Raw genomic sequence first — 19,378 nt, 5'->3', positions numbered from 1 at the left:
GTCACACTTAACATGCTTCAAAACAGACAAGAGCAAAGTCTGACAGGTGAGATGTTTGTGTCACAGATGTTGAGTCAGTGTCAGAGAGGAGGAGAACAGTAATTCATCATTTTGAATTTAATATACAGGGCCACACAGCTGTGTAGTGGTTAGTGCCTGGTCGGAACAAATGCCTTTTTGCATATAGTTTGCATGTTCTCTCCATGTTCTCTGGGTTCTCCGGCCTCCTCCCACAGTCCAAAACCATATAGGGGTTAAAAGGACATTCTAAATTGCACATAGGTGTGAATGTGAGAGTGAATGGTTGTTTGTCTCCAGGTGTTTGCCCTGTGATGGACTGGCTTTCACCAGCAGTCCCACATGACATGTAACATGAGGAGGATAAAGTGTAGATGGATGGATGACTTTAATAAGCTATACTGAGGTACTTCTCCTTTAGAGACATATGCAACTATACTTTACATTATTGTATATTCACACAACACAATGCTTGTTTAAAGGTCCCATAATATACCCTATTTCTCCAAGTTAACCTAGTTCCCTGGTGTCCTAATGAACATGTCTGTGACATGCTTTGGTCAAAATACCATAAGGATGAAGCACCACAGCAGTTCAACCACCCTGCCAAAAAAGAAAAAAAAAAAAAAAGTACGACGAAACTTAAGGGACAGGAAATGACATCAGCCACAGAGGCTACTGGGAGCTAACAGCAATTAGCATTTAGAAAAGTGATCATTTGCAGGCTCGAGCAGGCACATTGCCCTCATATATAACATTTATCCACTGGACAGACAAATCCTCTGAGGCTGGAAGTTTGTGTAGAACTCTGTGCTGCACTGTGGAGCGAGAATTGAACTTTTCAAGGACTTTGTGGACTACCGTTGCCCTCGCCAGCACTCTTGCGTGTTTTACGGACAAAGTGGAGCTCCGTGAGACAACAATTCCAGGATTTTAGCATATTGTGCGGAAGTCAACATTGCGTGTTTTATCTCCTTAGACTGAGGAGGAGCACAAAAACATGAGCGAGTCATGTTTTTTCAAACTTTGCCGACTGATCGGTCCTCCAGAGTCCCAAATATAAGGATTAAAATGATTAAAAGGTTGATTTTGCATAATATGAGACCTTTAAAACATTTGTGCATTTTCACGGTTGCTCAATGTCACACCAGCACCAGCATCTGAGACCAAAGCAAATACTTCAGCCACACCTCCCCCTTTGTGTGCTGCATAGGTGTTGCCTGCATATCCAGTGGTGTTGCAAAGCCCATGTGAAAATGACCCCTATACACACAATCAGAAAAAACAGCTGAAGTTTAGTTTAGGTGTGTTAGTGGTGTTTTCCTAAGGCTTCGTTGTTGTTTTTTTTGGTTCCAAATCTACACGGAATTTACAACTTAGTGCATTAAGTGACAATAGGTTCAGAGAAAACATGAGAAGAAAACCACTCCCTACGTTTTAGCCTTCACTGAATCATCCGAAAATTTGTATTCTCCTTGAACAGCGTCCTTTTCTGTAAACAGCAAGGTGCCATCATGTTCAAATACCTGCTGAATTGTTGACTTTATAGCAGCAGCAGCAGCAGTGTTAGTGTCTCCGTGCTCTGATGAGAGACAATCCTACAGGGACGAAGACCTGACCTCTGTCCCTGAACAAACCTCCCCGACTCTGCTGCTTCTTTCTAGCATTTTCCTCACAACACACAGGAGTACAAGTAGGATTACTTCAATTTGAGTACTTGCCAATACTGAGTACCGGGTACTTAATATTATGATATTTTGAGTTTATTTGCCTCACTTTGACTGTCAAAGTCACTGTCACTGTCAAAAATATATATATACATATGTGTATATATATATATATATATATATACATATATATATATATATACACATATACATATATATACATATACATATATATATACAAATATATATATACATATATATATATATACATATATATATATACATATATATATATACATATATATATACATATATATATACATATATATATGTATATATATATATACATACGTTCAGCAACTTAGAAAACAGCCTCATTTGTAATGAAACACCATTTTTTTTAGGTGAGCAGATGAACTATGAATTAGATTTAAATGAATAAAACTTAACATTAAGTGGCAAATCCTTTGCTGTGGTTCTTTCAAATCACGAGCGTTGAAGGAGCCACCTCTCGACAGCCTCGCAGAGCAAAGATTACAGCGTGCTCTGCTGTTGTTGTCATCATCGCTTATCTAAAAGTACTTCCAAATTGCTGACACTGCGACGCTTATTGCCGCGCACCTGCTCAGCCTGACGTGAAGATAGTGGCATCGGGTGAAGGCAGCGTTGGAGTAGATTTTATGAATACAAATACGAGCACGCGAGGGAAGCGCTGGACCAGATACCTGACACTGGCATACATAAATATATATATAGTTATTAAATCTGACACATAATCAATAAGCAATAACCTGAGTTACAAATAAACAAGTCATTAAAGGAATTGACAACTACCCTGTGGTTGACCTTTCTAAAATGTAATTATTTTATGTTCTTTCTCCTCGAGTACAATTCATCCCTTTCCCCTATTAAAGTCACCCTCCTAGATAACACCTCCCATGTGACCATGTTATGAACAATAGAGCATGTGTGCTGCACCTCCTGCTTGCAGCTTGCTGCCTATAAATAGGATCCACAGAGGCGCCGCATTCCCAGGTGGAGAGAAGAGAGTGATTATTAAAAACACAAGCGGCTCTGGGGGGTGACTAACAAGCTCTCCAGTCCTCACTCTCCATCTGTCTCTGCCTTTTACATGAGATCCAGGTCTCCGTCAATACTTTTGTTGCATCACGGTAAACGTGTGGAGAAAAATGTCACAGACGATTCCCACTGAGGCAGTGAAAGGGTATATATAATATAATAATATATATATATAATATATAAACAAGGTCACGCTCTGATGATATCTGTATGGATTTATGGACAGGTGTCAACGATGCATCATTGAAAAGCTGGCTTCACCAAAATGTCACGTAAATCTTGTTCTTTGGCACTATTTAGGGCTCGGAATCAATTCACGGGTCCAGGAGGAGCAATAAAAACTTCAAACTGAAGTAAGAACATGAAACTACACTGCAGCAGGTGTTCTGTTTTCACACAGAAGCAACAACTGGAATTGGAAGTGTTGCCAAGAGGTTTAGTGGACTGTGGATCAAAACTAACAGTGTCATTTAATCTTTATTGTCATTTCAGAAGTTGTGGTTTGAAAATGAAAACCTGTCAGATAGTGTGTGTGTGTGTATGTGTGTGTGTGTGTGTGTGTGTGTGTGTGTGTGTGTGTGTGTGTGTGTGTGTGTGTGTGTGTGTGTGTGTGTGTGTGTGTGTGTGTGTGTGTGTGTGTGTGTGTGTGTGTGTGTGTGTGTGTATAAATAAGTACGCACCTCTTCCATGTATCCAAGTGCCCTTGGCTGAAGAGTGAAACTAATTACGAGCTCAAAAAGTCCTAAATTGAATCCTAAATTAGAAAGCGAACACCTCCCTTTGGTATCTGGTGTAGCAGTGTGTAGTAATGACAGTAATGTAAGTGGGGCTGCAGTGAAGAGATCCCCAGAACAATAAGGAGGAGGGAATGGATTTTGAAGGAAAATCGATCCCACAAAATATGAAAATGAAGTGCATTACACCTGGATATGCCTGAACCTAAACCTTCATCATAGGAAACATGGACATTCTAGTGCTTTTGCGATCAAACAGCACAGTTTTTCTACTTCACTACATTATCAGAATGTGATTACAGGGTTGTGTGGTGTTACATAACGTTTCAAAGGAGCTGATGATGGAACAAGAGATAGAACATTTTCTGAGGAAACCTTGTGTACGTTCAGATTATTTCATATGAAGTCACTAAAAGTATTCACATCTCTTTTATAAACTGTTTTATAAATCCTCTGTTCACAATGTTTTTATACAGTTTAACCTTGTTTCATTACAATACAGTATTCTACTTGGATGACTTAAAGGGGACATATTATACAAAATCTACTTTTTAATCATTTTAATCCTTATATTTGGGACTCTGGCGGCCCTATCAGTCGGCAGACTTCCGCACTCATACTACGTCACAGTGAGACATTCCTGGAACTGTTGTCTCACGGAGCTCCGCTTTGTCCCTAAAAATGCGACAGTCCAGGCGAGGGCAATAGTATCTGGAAGAGCGGAAGTCTGCAAAAAGTTCTATTCTTGGCTGCACAGTGCAGCACAGAGTTCTACACAAACTTCCAACCTCAGAGGATTTATCTGTCCAGTGGATACATTTTATATATGACAGCAATGTGTCTGCTAGAGCCTGCAAATGATCACTTTTCCAAATGCTAACTGAAAGTTAAGAGATACCACCAAACTGAGCGTTCTGAACAGGGCTGTTTTGGCAGGGTGATTGAACTGCTGTGGTGCTTCATCCTGAAGGTATTTTGACCAAAGCATGTTCATTAGGACACCAGGGAACTACTTTGACTTGGAGAAATAGGGTATAATATGACTCTTTTAAAAGCAGTTTTGGATTTTGACTTGTTTTAAATCAATTTTTATACTATAATAACAACACATCAATGTACACTGAAGTGTAGTATAGTGTGCCTCAGGGGTCTGTCCTTGGACCTTTACATTGTATATTTCAACTCTTGGCTGTATCATATGGAATCACATAATGAACTTCCTTTGTTAAAGTGATGATACAGAAGTACGTGCTAATGATCATTCGCAGATCAAAAATCCTGAGTCATGCAATTTATCTGCAATAAAAGCCTGGATGCCTGACAACTTCCTCCTTTCATACGATGACAAAACCGAGATGCTGCTGATTAGTACAGCTAATCACAGTCACTGTTATGATGAGATAACTGTCATGGTTGACAAGTGCGTGATCTCTCCAAAGTTTATCAGCAAGGAACCTTGGCGTTACCTTTGATCCTGATCCATCTTTCAATCCGCACATTAACCCTTTAGATGTGCCTTCAAAAAAGTTACGTTTATAAGATAAGATATAGATAAAATATAGAAGTTGTTTTTTTAATTATTGTTTTAAACCAATGTCTGTCCTTTTCATACATATCAAATATTAAAACAATTTTAATTTCTCTTAAATTGCTAAGTTTTTGTCATGATGCACCTTCATTTTATGGTCTACAAAACACAATAAATTAATTATTTTCAATATAATTCATGTAATCTGGATTATATTTGGTTAAAGATTAGCAGAAACATTTTTGCAATGTCATATTTAATCAAATAACAAAGATAACACACTTGGAGTGTGCTCAAAAAAAATGAAGCTATACAATTTTTATAAATTATTTTGAAACCAACATCAGCCCTCATCATACGTATCAAATATTATTTATTTTTTAAAGTTTTTAAACCTTACACTCAAAAACAGTGATTCGCATGAGATTCAATGAGGACATTTTTGTGCCTAGGTGTGTTAGTGCGAGTATTTTAGTTAAAGGCGCCACGTAAGAATGTGGCCAAAAACGGTTACTGCACTCAAATTCAAAATACCGAGGTCTTTTAGGTTTCTTTTTCTCCGGCCATTGTAGCTCTGACGTAACTGGCAACTCGTGGTACCTCGGCAGCTGAGACTCTACTCTCCGACTGCAATGATTGGTAGACGGCGGTAGGTGGCGCCACATGCCAAAACATGATTTGAAAACCTAATTCTGCGGTCTGCAAAAGATTTTTTTTAAAGCAAATATTTTTGTCAGTATTGTTGTTGTTGGACCACGGCCTTTCTGCAAGGAGTTTGCATGTTCTCCCCGTGTGGGCGTGGGTTTCCTCTGGGTTCTCCGGCTTCCTCCCACAGTCCAAAAACATGCGATATGGGGATTAGGTGAATTGGTCACTCTAAATTGACCATAGGTGTGAGTGTGTGAGTGAATGGTTGTTTGTCTCTATATGTGGCCCTGTGATGGACTGGCGAGCTGTCCAGGGTGTACCCCGCCTGTCGCCCAATGTCTGCTGAGATGGGCACAGCACCCCCCGCGACCCTCTGGTGGAGGATAGAGCGGTAGATAATGGATGGATGGATGTTGTTGTTGGTGAGTTCAATTTGTTATATGAACATTATTCCTGAGTCTCTGTGACATATTAGGAGGATTTTATGGCCAGTTGCTTTAGATTTATTACATAATGCACCTTTAATATTGTTTACAATGGACTAAAAATACATGAAAAAATTGAGAACACTCAAAAATGCACAACCTGGCATACAATGTGTCTCGGTGTGTTTAAGGGGTAAGAAAACCACCATCAAGACCTGATATTGACCAGATTAATGTATAGAACTTAAATTATTTCTTAAAGTGGAACTGGACCGGAAGTTCCTATTATCGCTGTTTTTTTTGGTGTGTATCTGCGTCATTACCTTGTTTATGAAGCCTGACGGTTCGAAACAAACAGTTCAGCCATTGCTGAGAACGTTGTGTTTTATTGTAATCTCGGGGCTCAACGAGATCACTGAAAATCCCGTAATAGTTACGTAAGCAGCGGTTCTCCTGAACAACTGATCGTCCTGCTCCGGGCGGTAGTCCGGGCACATCCGGTTACGTACATTGAACCGCAGAAGAAGAATAACGTCCGTTGTGGAGGTGTTTCACGAGCGACAGTGTCTTCTGACTCTGGGTCTGACTCCGGGTTAAAGTCATAAAAGGGACTGCGGCGGGGAGTCGTGACGAAGCTATTTTTAAACACTGTTAAAACAATGTTTTGATAATGAGGAGCAGTGCATCCGCCGTTCCAGAGGGGGGCGCTGCGCTTCTGAGAACGGATGTGCTGGATAGTACTGGCCAATCACAAGACTCTGTCTTCTGGGGGTGAAAGTTCACTCTGAAACATCGCGGCTGAAAAACACTGTCAGAAAAGAGGATTTCTATCGGCTAGTTCACAGCAACTAGGAGGTTTTTGACCATAAAAACAAGTTAATATATGTAAGTAGACCTCCATAACTAACATATATGTGCAACAGGACCACTCTATGTGACCTTTAATAATTACAGTTAGTTATCCATGTACATCCTAAATGTATAAAAGATTAATTATTTGCTGACTCATCGGCCGCAACAACTTCAAAGCAGCTCATGGATATTGACAATGGGATATAGAGCACAGAGCAGCACAGCAGTGCTGAGGTGACGCGCGCACACACACACACACACACACACACACACACACACACACACACACACGCTCAGTGATTGACATGCATAAAGCACTGAAGTCCCTCCCATTCACTGGATCTTCCAGCCCATAATCTATCCGAGATAATTCCCATCCCAGGACAGACTCCGAGGATTACACTGCTCCTGTGTGAAATCCTCCTTATATAACACTCATGCACATGTACAGTATACACATGCACTTGGACGTCTATTTCAATATGTTCCATCAAGATATTGGTTTAGATGAATTAAAACACTGTACGACCAGTATAATGTCACGTTTTTCCATATATACTTTCTCCATGGGACGATCGGAAAAAGAAAGCCCTTTGTAATGAACGTGTGTTTGCGGTCTCTTTGTGTGCAAGTGTGTGCACACTTTTGACTATTGTTTGACATCAAATACAGCTGAAATAAAAGCAGAAAGTAATGCTGTGAAAATAAATCTCCTGGGGCTGTAACTCATGACCATGCACAGGATGCAGATGGCGTGTGAAGGGGGGGAAAAGGACCTGTAGAGGAGAGCAGTGTGTGTGAGTGTGTGTGTGATTTGCCTGAAGTGTCCGTGCGTGTCGTCGTCCTTGGAGGGTTCCAGGTCCTGAGTTGAGAGCAGGCCTGTTTCTTCACTCTGCTCCTGCTGCTCAGTCATGCTCCTGGCCCTGCATACACAAACACACAGCTCTATGATAACAGCATGAACTGTTCCACTGGACTTTCATGTACACATGTAAAAAATGTTTGTGTTTGTTTCCAGGTCTGGCTTCAAATAGACCTCTTCCCCAAAAAGGTTTATTATGGGGCAGATAAGTGGACTCTGCTGTCAAAATCAACACGGCAGTGATGCAACATTCAAAGTCTGATTCTGTTGGTTTATTCCACATTTAAAACGAAAAGATCTTGTGCTTGTGTGAGTGGGTCAGTCCTCCAGATGTCCACAAAGAAGCAGAGCACCTCAGAGGTTGTGCAGATGGCTGACCTGGTGTGCTGCTGTGAGCTCACACAAAGCTTTTTAAGAGCGTTTTACACTTCACACTCAAACTCTACACAGCAAATGTCTCCACAAATGAATTAAAACGAACAACAGGAAGGAGAATCTACAGTTAAGGGCTGTTTATTAACAAGAATCTGGCAATACCATAGATATTCTAATAGAGGGGCAATATTAGGCCTATATTGGGATATTAGCAAGATGAAATGTTGATTTTTCCACCTAAAATAGTCTAATATTACATGTTTACACATACACAAGATACAATTGTCCTCTAGTGAAAGTGGGAGACTTTCACTAGAAAGTTATTGGAAATGTCCAATAACCTGCTGCTGAATGACACTCTTAGAAATAAAAGTGATAAGTAGAACCATATAAGGTTCTTTGGCTTGTCCTCATAGGAGAACCCTTTTTGGCTCCAGGTAGAACCTTTTTATGAAGGTTCCATCTGGAACCCTTTTGGAGGGTTCCACCAAGAACCCTTTATTCCGGGAAAGAGGTTTTAAAGGGTTCTCTGGATCAAAAATGGTTCTTACTGGAAACATTAGTGTTACCAAGAACCCTTTCTTTTGAAGAAAGAAGCAAATGGTTCCAGGTAGAACCTCAGCCCTTCTAGAAGGACCCTTTTGGAACCCTTATTTCATTTTAAGAGTTTAGTAGTCAGAAGCTTTGATATGACAAAATCACTGTCCATCAACAGTTCAACATTCATTTTATGGTCTAAAAAAACACAAAACATTGAATTATTTTCAATATACTTCATGTAAACTGGATTATTTTTAGTCAAAGATTAGCATACACCTGTGTTTATATGCATTAGTAGTTTTTTTGCAATTTCATATTTCATAAAAAATTATCAGTCCTCATCATACATATGAAATATTATTGCATTTGTAAAGTTTTTAACCCTTAAATTGCCAGGTTTTGTCATGATGCATCAAAAATAGTGATTTGAATTAGATTCAATGAGGACATTTTTGTGCCTATAGGTGTGTTAATGTGAGTATTTACAAAAAAAAAAATGATAATAATAATAATTCTAGAAATTAAAAGCCCAGAGCACAAAAAATGTGCCTAGGTGTGTTTAAGGGTTAAGAAAACCACCGTGCATGTGTGATTTTAACACTTGATATTGACCTGATTAGTGTGTATGACCAAAATGTTAATATGACAAAACCACTGTCCATCAACAGTATTTACATATCAATGCAGCATCATGACATGAAATATCACAATATTTGAATGTATTAATATTTTCTAGATGTGTCACTGATAATGAGTACAAGACTGACACAGTGTTCAATGGGAACACTTGACTCGACTAGTGGGGGAAACATCACAGCTTGGTGTCTAATTTGAGCTGATTCAGCCCAAGTCACGTTGAGGCTGTTTTGCATAAGGTTAGAAATGGTTTCTTGTGGGAAGGAAAACAAGCCGAGCTCCCTCTCCATCGACAATGAGAACATAAAAGACCCAGAAAGGATCTACTTCTCCTGTCTACTAGACCTTTCTGTGTAACGTATCCTTCATGGGAACTCAAAGAAATCCTTAAAGGGACACTGTGTAGTATTTATGGGTTTATATAAAACCAAAATCCACTTTTGTATACATATTATGTGCTCCTGCATTGTCTAGTCGCTGTATAATATTCTTTGTTTCATTTTCGTAGTGTTTCAAAAAGTCATGTAAAATAACATGGTCGCGGGCCGCTACTGCATTGCCACGACGCCATGTTTCTACGGGAGCCTGTAAGGACAAACCCGAGAGAACAAATCAAGCGTCTCTTTACTTGTAGCAGAAGTCCCGCCTCCACTCTCTCCGCTTCGTCTGCTACGGCCGCGGTAGCTCGCCCTCTCCCTCGCCTCACGAACCTCATCTGCTGACACTGAGAAAGACGACGAGGACGACATTTGACCGGCTGCGGATACCGTAGCGCTCAGGGAAGGGAGGGGGTGAGCAGAGGAGCAGTTATTTGTTGTAAATTTCAGCCTCTCCTCTAGATGGCACTATAAACTACTTACTTCACCTATAAACAACTTTGCTAATCATGGTTTAAATGAGTGCTGGTAAACTGATTTTAAACGGTCCTAAGATAGACTGGTGCACGTCGCCTTTCACCCAACGTCAGCTGGGATCGGCACTGAGCGAGTGATACAGTGATTTTAAACCTTATTTAAAAAGTCCAGTGTGTAAGAAATTATTGATGTATAATTGTAAAGGGAACTATGTCAACACATATCCAATCTCTCTCCCACTTCCTTGTTCTTCTCCAATGCTTTATGCATGAGATGTTCTTCTTAAATCATCCTTAACGTTACACACCGGACCTTCAAGAAAGCTGATTATGATACAAAACAAACAAAATCATGCCTTCTCTTTTTTAAAATGCATACACAGCCTCACACCTGGCCTGTACCATGTTTTCCTCTGGGAGAAGGGGAAGTCATTACCACCTGTGTGTGTAATTACAAGTGCTGATGGAAACAGGCTCATGCGTGCAGTTTTCCACTGTATTAGCTCTAATTGGCCAGAAGCTCGATGTCAGCCGCTGACCTGTTCAAACAACAGGGACTTCCTGGTGCGAGAGGTTGTGTCTGACTGCTGAGCTGTGATCACAGAAGGGTCGGATGAGAGATGACGGGTCTGTTGTAACAGATAAGGAGAGCGTCTGTGGGGTCTTTTCACCTCAGCGCCGAGGTTAACGGATTCAGGAGGAGTATCTCGTTCCAGATGTGGCCCTCTGGGCAACAATGGAGGCCTGTTGTACTGCTGCGCTTCAGCTAAAAAGGGGCCTTGTAGTTGTGCTCGACTACACCTTTGAAAGGAAATGGGTGGGTTGATGTATTGTAGTGAGAGTCCACAGTTGACTGGTGAAGGAAAAGGGCCAAAAAAGTAAAAACTGTCAAACTGTGAAGTGATCTTTCATTTCACTCTATTAACTTGTTGGTAAGTACTGATCTCTGCACTTGAAGTGCTAATATATACACCACCGTTCAAAAGTTTGGGGTCACCTATTCAAATTGTGTGCTTTTCTAATCATCCAATAGCCTTCTAACGCGATTAGCAAACACAATGTACCATTAGAACACTAGTAATGGGCCTCTATACACCTATGTACATATTCCATTAAAAACCAGACGTTTGCAGCTAGAAAAGTCGTTTACCACATTAACAATGTATTGAGTGTATTTCTGATTCATTTAATCTTATATTCATTGAAAAAAAAGTGCTTTTCCTTCAAAAATAAGGACATTTCTAAGAGTGCCTTAGAACCCTTATTTCTAAGAGTGGTGATCCTATTTCATACTGACTGGTTTAGTTTGCCATAAGTTCAGTGTTGAAACATTTTGAAGCATCTTGATGAGATGGTTGTAAACATAAACCAAGTTCATCATCAGAGGGAGGAGGTTGTTTGAGTTCAATACTCAAACCGCTGACTCCTGGGAACCCTTGCCATTATGTTCTCCCCAGTCCTGGGAAAAATAATTGGGGAATTACACACCACACACAAAATACACAAAGCCATAACCTCAGGGTACGTCTATAGAGATGTTCAGCTGCTCCCACAGAACAATAAAAAACACTTTCATAATAAAAAATAATTAGTAAACGGCTAGCAGTGTAGTATTGTTCTACCAAAAATATCTATCATCATATATCATAAACAAGATTGTAAGAACAATTCTGTACAGCAAAACTATCATCTCAGGTTATAATCTAAAAAGTGAAAATGCGATATACAGTACACTCTCACAAGAGCTTGAACAGCAGCTCGGGTGTGAAGCCCTGTTTTGTCTTTATAAACGATAATCTACAATCTCTAGGAGGAAGTCGTAGAACCCGGAGAAAACCCACGCACACATGAGGAGAACATGCAAACTCCATGCACAATCCCTTTACATATATACAATAACTTAAAAACTGCATCTTTTTTCCCTCTCCTCCTCTTCCTTCTTCTCCTGAGACAAACATTTAGTGATCACACAAAACCCTCCTCCAATCTAATTAACTGTAATCTTATCAAGGTTGCTAACCGGTGGGATTGTCACTTAGGCCACTCCCTCATTTCCTAAAGCATGTTTTTGTTGTTGTCGCAATATAAAGTCTATTTTTATCCATTCATGTACACACACACACACACACACACACACACACACACACACACACACACACACACACACACACACACACACACACACACACACACACACACACACACACATAACAGGATACTTTAACTCTCACTGAACCACACTATACGTCTTCCACACAAACACAAACTGCACACCTTATAGAAAGTTTCCCACAAAGAGAGTCGGCACACAGCTTTGTAAACAGTATTATATGCGTCTTTGTTTACCGTGTCAGCGTGAGTCTAGAAAACGGTTAACGAGAAACAGTTTAACGAGTCTAAAACGGTCAAAGTAGGTTGGTCTTTTTTAAAAAAGAGGACAATAAAGTTGTGTGCGGTTTACAAACAGGGCTTACATTCCTATAATTCCATTCCTTATAATTTGGTGTCATTCTATGTATCAATTGACTTAACATTTATCTCCCTTATGTAGACCTTGAATACATTATGTGTTGTTGCACCATTTTGGAACTACTATGGTTTTATTTACCACCACGATGATCACTGAATGTTCCATGTTGCTGAATATTAACATGACTTGGTCTGTCACAGGCAAAGACACAGACGTGCAGGAGAAGCACAGCCTTTGGACTCCTCCTGAAATAACCTCCCCATTGTGCAAGTACCTCAAACCAGCCTTTGATGACAGACAAGTGTTATTAGTGCAACACAAGGCTCTACATGTTCGTCTTACTGTGAAAAACAGCACTTCAGAGGGGCGGAAAAGCAAATTTATTAAGTAATTGTTAGTGTCATAAGAGACACAAAACATAAAAAAAACATGTGTTACTTCCTCAAATATAATAACACTTCTATTTAGGGGGGAAATCGATGTATATCAGTACGTTTGAGTTCCATTACAGATGAATGCATCATACCACACTTAAAATATGAAACAAAGGTCATTAGAGCTTCACACAGGGATTCATGCAGATATATATGTTCCTGGAATGTAGTGTGCATTTGGTTCTTTGAGCAATATTATTAAAATTTGAGTCAAGTTAGTGAAAGTAAGCCAGGATAAGATCAGAACAGGAGCACCTCTTCAACTTAAAAGCAGAGAATGATTCATGTCCAAGTAAAAATAAATTACAAACATGATAAATAAAATTATAATAATAAAATGTCTACGTGCAAAGTTTTTTTTTACAAATCTATTCTTGTTCAATTTATCAATCAATCATTCGACAATTGTGAGTTTGAGTCCAAATAATACTAATATTTGAACAGCTGTATATCTCACACACAGTGTTGACTTAACCTTGAGGAAACACTTGGGATGAAAAAGTTAAAATGTGCTTAGTCTGTACTTTATTTCAGACTTTAGGACTAAATTCACAGTTCTGACTCTCCTGTAGAGCTGAGGACAAAAGTCCATTTCAAATTAGAGCCTTATTATCAGCATTTATGTTATTTTGTCTGATCAATGATGTAACATCGAAATATATCCAGTGAATCTTGGCTATTTCTGAGTAAAATTGACTCTGAGCTGTCCTGCTAAGTGATAGTCACTGGCATTTTATTTTGAAATCCGTACCGGAAGCCCCGCTCTTCCTATCGCTAGCTTTAACGTGTCTTACCTGTAGCGCTCAAGCTGCCGCGATTTCTTTCCTCCGTTTTTCGCCTTTTGGCCCAGTGTAGAAAACTCCTCAGGTGTGTGCGACATTCATCACTTCATCACTCTGTTTATCCACGAACGAAAAAAAAACCCACGCACAAAAACACGAGCAGCATTTCAGCTGCAGCTCAGACCAAAATGCTACGATGTGAAGCGGAGGGTCGAGCAGGCGGAGCTCAGAGACCTGCAGCGGAGTGAGTGAGCTCCGAGAGTCGGTGTGTCGGTGTGGAGGTGGAGAGGTGGGCTGAGCTTCTGAGCTTCTTACCTACAGCCCAGTCTGTGGCTGTTTACTCACCGCCGAGGGATTAAACTCGGGCGATTTTCTTTCCCCAGCCTCTCAGAGTAACCTGACGACGGATCATGGACTGGCACGTTTCATATTTCTATAAAAAATATGTTTAAAAAACAAAAACTGTAAATTGTGCGGTTTTATTTGTAAAGTAACACGTTGCTATTCGCTTATCGTGGGTACAACTCTTCTTCAACGTGGATTTGCCACAGTTTGGCTGTTTTTAGATCACTTTGGCGTCAAAAAAAAGTGATAACCACTAAGATTTGACCAGGTTTAAACGGTTAATTCTTAGTGTGTAAGAATGAGTTCCATTTAAAAGGTGAGACGGTGGATGCTTGCTCAGCCACCTTCCTTTCCCAAGCGTGTGAGGGAACTACGGTGGCCCTTTCGGACCAGAAAGGATGTAAATAGAGCAGGGGTGTCAAACCATGGATGTATAATATGAACTTGATAGAGCTCCGCCCCCTCTGCATTGAAGACCATTTTTACATGGTGGCCACTGTGGGTACTGCAACAGAAAACCCCATGGAGCCCAAAAGTAAGTTTCCCATTGACCACAATAGTAAAAGAGACGCCTGTAAAAGTGTCCACAGGACACCTAGAGACATGGACACAGGCTTTTATAGATCTTATATGGTAGTGACACTATTGCACATGCTCTATGGGCCCCATAACCCGGAAATAAACGCGGAAGTCAAATAACTTTTTTGGCATATGCGCTGGGTGAGCAGCTTCATAGGAATGAACGGAAGCAAGGGGTGGTGCTCTATCCAGTTCATATAATACATCCATCCATCCAATATTAGCATAATACCCTGTAAACAACAAGGACATCAAATTGTTCCCTTTGTTTTACATTCTATGAAGTGTCTTTTTACAAAACATTATAAACAACCTGAAATTCCTTGAGAAAATTGAGAGAAAAAAGTGCAATTTTAACAGTATTACACATAAGTTTACAGGGTATCCGCGAGGTCTTAAAAAGTCTTAAATCCAATAATTTGAATTTAGGAATGTCCTTAAAATGTCTTAAATTCTCCTAAAATCTCATAAATGTCTTAAATACAGTTTTGAAAGGTCTTAAAAATCTATTAACGTGACTTTTATTTAAAACATGTATAAACTTCAGTCTCACTTTGAAATGTTTCTATTTTTGAGGATGAGATAACGTAACTACAACACGGAACTAAAGTAGGTCACCTGTGCTGCCCGGTGAGAATTTATCGAGCACCACTAGCTAGTGTGCTGTGTGCGCGCCACGGTGTGTTACAGCTTAGCATAGCAGCGGAGAAAACTTAATGAAAGCCCACAGCTAAGCCAAATTGCAAGTTCAACGATTTGTGGCTCCAATTTTCCTTCATGTCTTTTGTACTTTTTTGCCAGTATGGATTTGAAATGGGTCTTAAATTGTATTCATTATGGTCTTAAAAAAGTCTTTAAAAGGCTTAAATTTGACTTGTTGAAACCTGTCCTACAGATCACAGTGGATCAACAAAGGGACAAACACGTAGTCACAGGTATCTGGAACTGAAAAATATAGTAATTTCTCATTTTAATTAGATACTAATCATAATGTGACATTTTCACAAATTCATCCTGTGGGCCTGATTGGACCCTCTGGTGGGCGGGTTCTGGCCCACGGGCCGTATGTTTGACACCCCTGACCTAGCGCCCGGAGGAGCAGAAAGTGTTCTTCACTATCTCAGATCTTTTGATTTGCATCATTCTGAAAGATTATGGAAGAAGATTACACATTTTCATTTTTTTTACCTTTAAAATAATTCTGACTCTTTTAATTGCTTTTTTAAAATAAATGCACTAGGACTGAATTGATTAATGTAGTATTTATCATTACTAAATTAATTAATTTTTGATAACTGATTGGAGTGCTTTTCTTAGTAATTAAAACAAGCTCTTTGAGTTTTCAGCTTTTTAAAATATAAAATATTTTCTGGTTTTCTTTGCTCCACATAACAGTGAAATAATTAAAATTGATATATTTTGGATAGTGGACAAAATAAGACATTTTGAAGTTTTATGGGGTTGCATTTTAAGTGGGGCTGAATAATTAATCTAAATTTGATCAAATTTGCAATATGGCACAATATTTCTCCAGACCAAAATGTGTCAAATGAATCACCATTTTAGATGAAATATTGTCCTGATCTGTACACGTCGTATTCTACACACTGAAGAAAACATAATATAAGATGTTAAATAATGACGTTAAAAGGTACCATTCCATCTCATATCGTGGATCATATTACAATTGCAATTTCAGTCAAAAATAATCGATATTATTCATATTACAATATGAAACATAAAAAAGTATATGACTAGAATAACTCAATACATGGCTGAGAAAAATTATAACTCATGAAGGAACCACAGTCAGCTGCTTTCCATCCAGACTTAGAAGGAAAGTTCACTGTTAAGGTAAAAATTCACTTTTAAAGTTTATTTTTCCGCAGAAAAAACATTAGAACTGTTTATAATGACCATAACATGTTCTGTCGCTGAATCATAAACCAGACGCAGCTACGACACATGCATCACACAGGTTCACGGGGCCAGTTAGTATAAAAATATAATAGCGTGGGACATCGTGATATGTGACACATGCTCGTGCAACATGAGCCCTTAACGGTGCTAATTTAACTTTCTCACTGATTCTTAAATGTTCATCTGTGTAGTATTTTTGGCCTGACACTCGTGCAAAATCACTGAAATAAGACAAACTGATCTCCTCACTGCAACAGCATGTCAAACCTTTAGTCATTTTGCAGCATTTCCAATATTTAGACATGTTATTTCAGCTTGAACAATCCACTTTCCATGTGGATGTGTCCCTAACTCCTGGTCTGCATAACCCACACATCCCCATAGACACATGTAGTGCACTGACCTGGCTCTGCTGGCTGCTATCCTCTGGCTGCAGTTACCATGAGACTGGCGATAGTGGGGGAGCTGGTAGTATCTGTCCTGTCCTGGGGCCTCGTCGGCAGGCAGGGCCTTAGGGCTGGCTGCATAGATAGTGCATCCCATGAACACCTCCTGGAAGTCAACCTCAGTTGTCCCACAGCTTGCGGAGGAGAGACGTCCTCAAAGGTATCCTCTCTCTCTCTCTCTCACTCTCTGAGCTGCCTGTCCTGTCCTGATGCCAGCCAGCTGCTCTGTGGAAAAGCCACTGGCTCAGCACATTGTTATCTTTACCCCCTCCTTCCTCCTGAATCCTCTCTCTCGCAGTCTCCTCTCTCTCCTCTCTCCTCCGCAGAGCAGCGAAGATAATCAGATTTCACATTCAAACTCAACAAAATCATCCCCAGCGTAATCACTCCCTGTCACTGGCCGCTGCATTGTGCTTAATGCACGGAGCACATTCTCGGTGCAGGAGGAGCATTAGGGCCAGTTAAAAATATCCTCAGTGCAGACCTGACAGGAGCAGACGGAGATAAAGTTGTAGCAGTGGGTGCGTTTAAAAGCTGCCCTGACATGCTGCAAACTAACAATCATTTTGATGATCCAATCTGTTATGGTCTTAAACAGACACGGATGAACGCTTACCATATTTTTCCCTGTGCCTCGGGGGAATCTTGAAATAGCTTTGCTTGTCTGAACAACTGCGGAAAAAGGAAAATATATAATTTAGCAAGAAAAATCTCATGCTATGTTCAAATGTGAGGCATTTTTTTATTCACACAATTACCATCCCCCTCCCTCTTAGATATGCAGTGTTTCAGAATCAGAATCAGAATCAGAATCAGAATACTTTATTAATTACCGGGTGGAATTGTTTTTGTCTCAGATGCTCTGTGCAAAGTAAGAAGAAATACAGCATGAGGAAACAAGAGCTAGATATACAGATGTAAATAAAATAAAATAAAATAAAAATAAAATAAAAATAAAATAAAATAAAATAAAATAAAATAAAATAAAATAAAATAAAATAAAATAAAATAAAATAAAATAAAATAAAATAAAATAAAATAAAATAAAATAAAATAATAAAAAAAAAAAAAAAATAAAATAAAATAAAATAAAATAAAATAAAATACAATAATAAGTAGACAATCTGGAAATATATATATAAATAAATATTTAAGGGTTTACATTATACAGCAGTGATGTCACACTGTACAGACAAGGTCAAACATCCGGGTAAATTAAGAGTCAGCAAAAACGTGTTCATCACAGTATCACGACTCCTCTGGTACAGTAAGTTAGTTTGTGAACTAAATAAACTCCCTAAATCAGACTGAGGCGTCCCCTTCAGGGACACTGCTCTCCTGTGGTCGAAACCCAAAGCGCACTCTCCCAGTCTCCCAATACTATTTTCCTCTCATACTGTAGAATGTAACGCAACACAAATCGTACAGAAATGACCTTTTACGTTTTATTTTTCTCTACATGAACTACCTTACACTTCATCCTATGCTAATTTAAGCATTCAATTTGTAGAAAATGATGGCACTATTTTATTTATTTTACCTCACCAGACCACCAGCAACAAGAAAAACGGGTAACACTTAGATTAGGGAACACACCTAATCACCATTAACTAAGTGCTTTCTCACGTATAGAAGTAGCATACTAGCCCTTTATTAGTAATCATTAAGCATGTATTAACACCTTATTCTACCTCTATTACGACATGAATTAGATTTTCCCTACATACGGTGTTAGTTCCCTAGTGCACCTAGTTAATGGTAAATATGTGTTCCCTAATCTAAAGTGTTGCTGAACATTCAAAACATCATCGTACGACTCGTTCAGATGAGGGTTGATTTGCGATTTTCCGTGCCGTGTGCCTGCATTCAGTTTGAACACGTTTAAAATTAACAAATACAAAAATCAAAGCACATATTGAAAAGCAATAGCAATAAAGCAAGACTATTGTGTTGTTAGTGATCTGAAATATCTTTGTTGTCATTGTATTTACAGTACCATTCAAAAGTTTGGGGTCACTTAGAAAAGTCATGCTAGCATGATTTGGTCGTTGGTTAGCACTGTTAGCACCTTCATTTTTGAAGGAAAATTTAAATGAATATAACATTAAATGAATCAGAAATACTCTATACATTGTTAATGTGGTAAACGACTATTCTAGCTGCAAACATATGTTTTTTAATGGA

General features: G+C 39.2%; 1 protein-coding gene across 1 annotated transcript in view; it reads right to left on the bottom strand.

The window, feature by feature from the left end:
* The window catches only part of gramd2aa (GRAM domain containing 2Aa), a gene marked incomplete at both ends in the record, with an annotated part of 29,169 nt that extends 11,878 nt beyond the window's left edge, over positions 1-17,291 (bottom strand). Inside the window, 2 exons of the mRNA XM_083901190.1 lie at positions 7,771-7,875; positions 17,152-17,291. Of these exons, the coding sequence (XP_083757316.1) occupies positions 7,771-7,875; positions 17,152-17,291 (245 nt within the window). The remainder of the gene's footprint in view (positions 1-7,770; positions 7,876-17,151) is intronic.
* Between the last annotated feature and the right edge of the window lie 2,087 nt (positions 17,292-19,378).

Source organism: Microchirus variegatus (assembly GCF_963457635.1).
Source record: "Microchirus variegatus genome assembly, chromosome: 14".
Taxonomy (NCBI): domain Eukaryota; kingdom Metazoa; phylum Chordata; class Actinopteri; order Pleuronectiformes; family Soleidae; genus Microchirus; species Microchirus variegatus.
The sequence above is the reverse complement of the archived record's forward strand: the minus strand, read 5'-3'. Positions and strand labels throughout refer to the sequence as shown.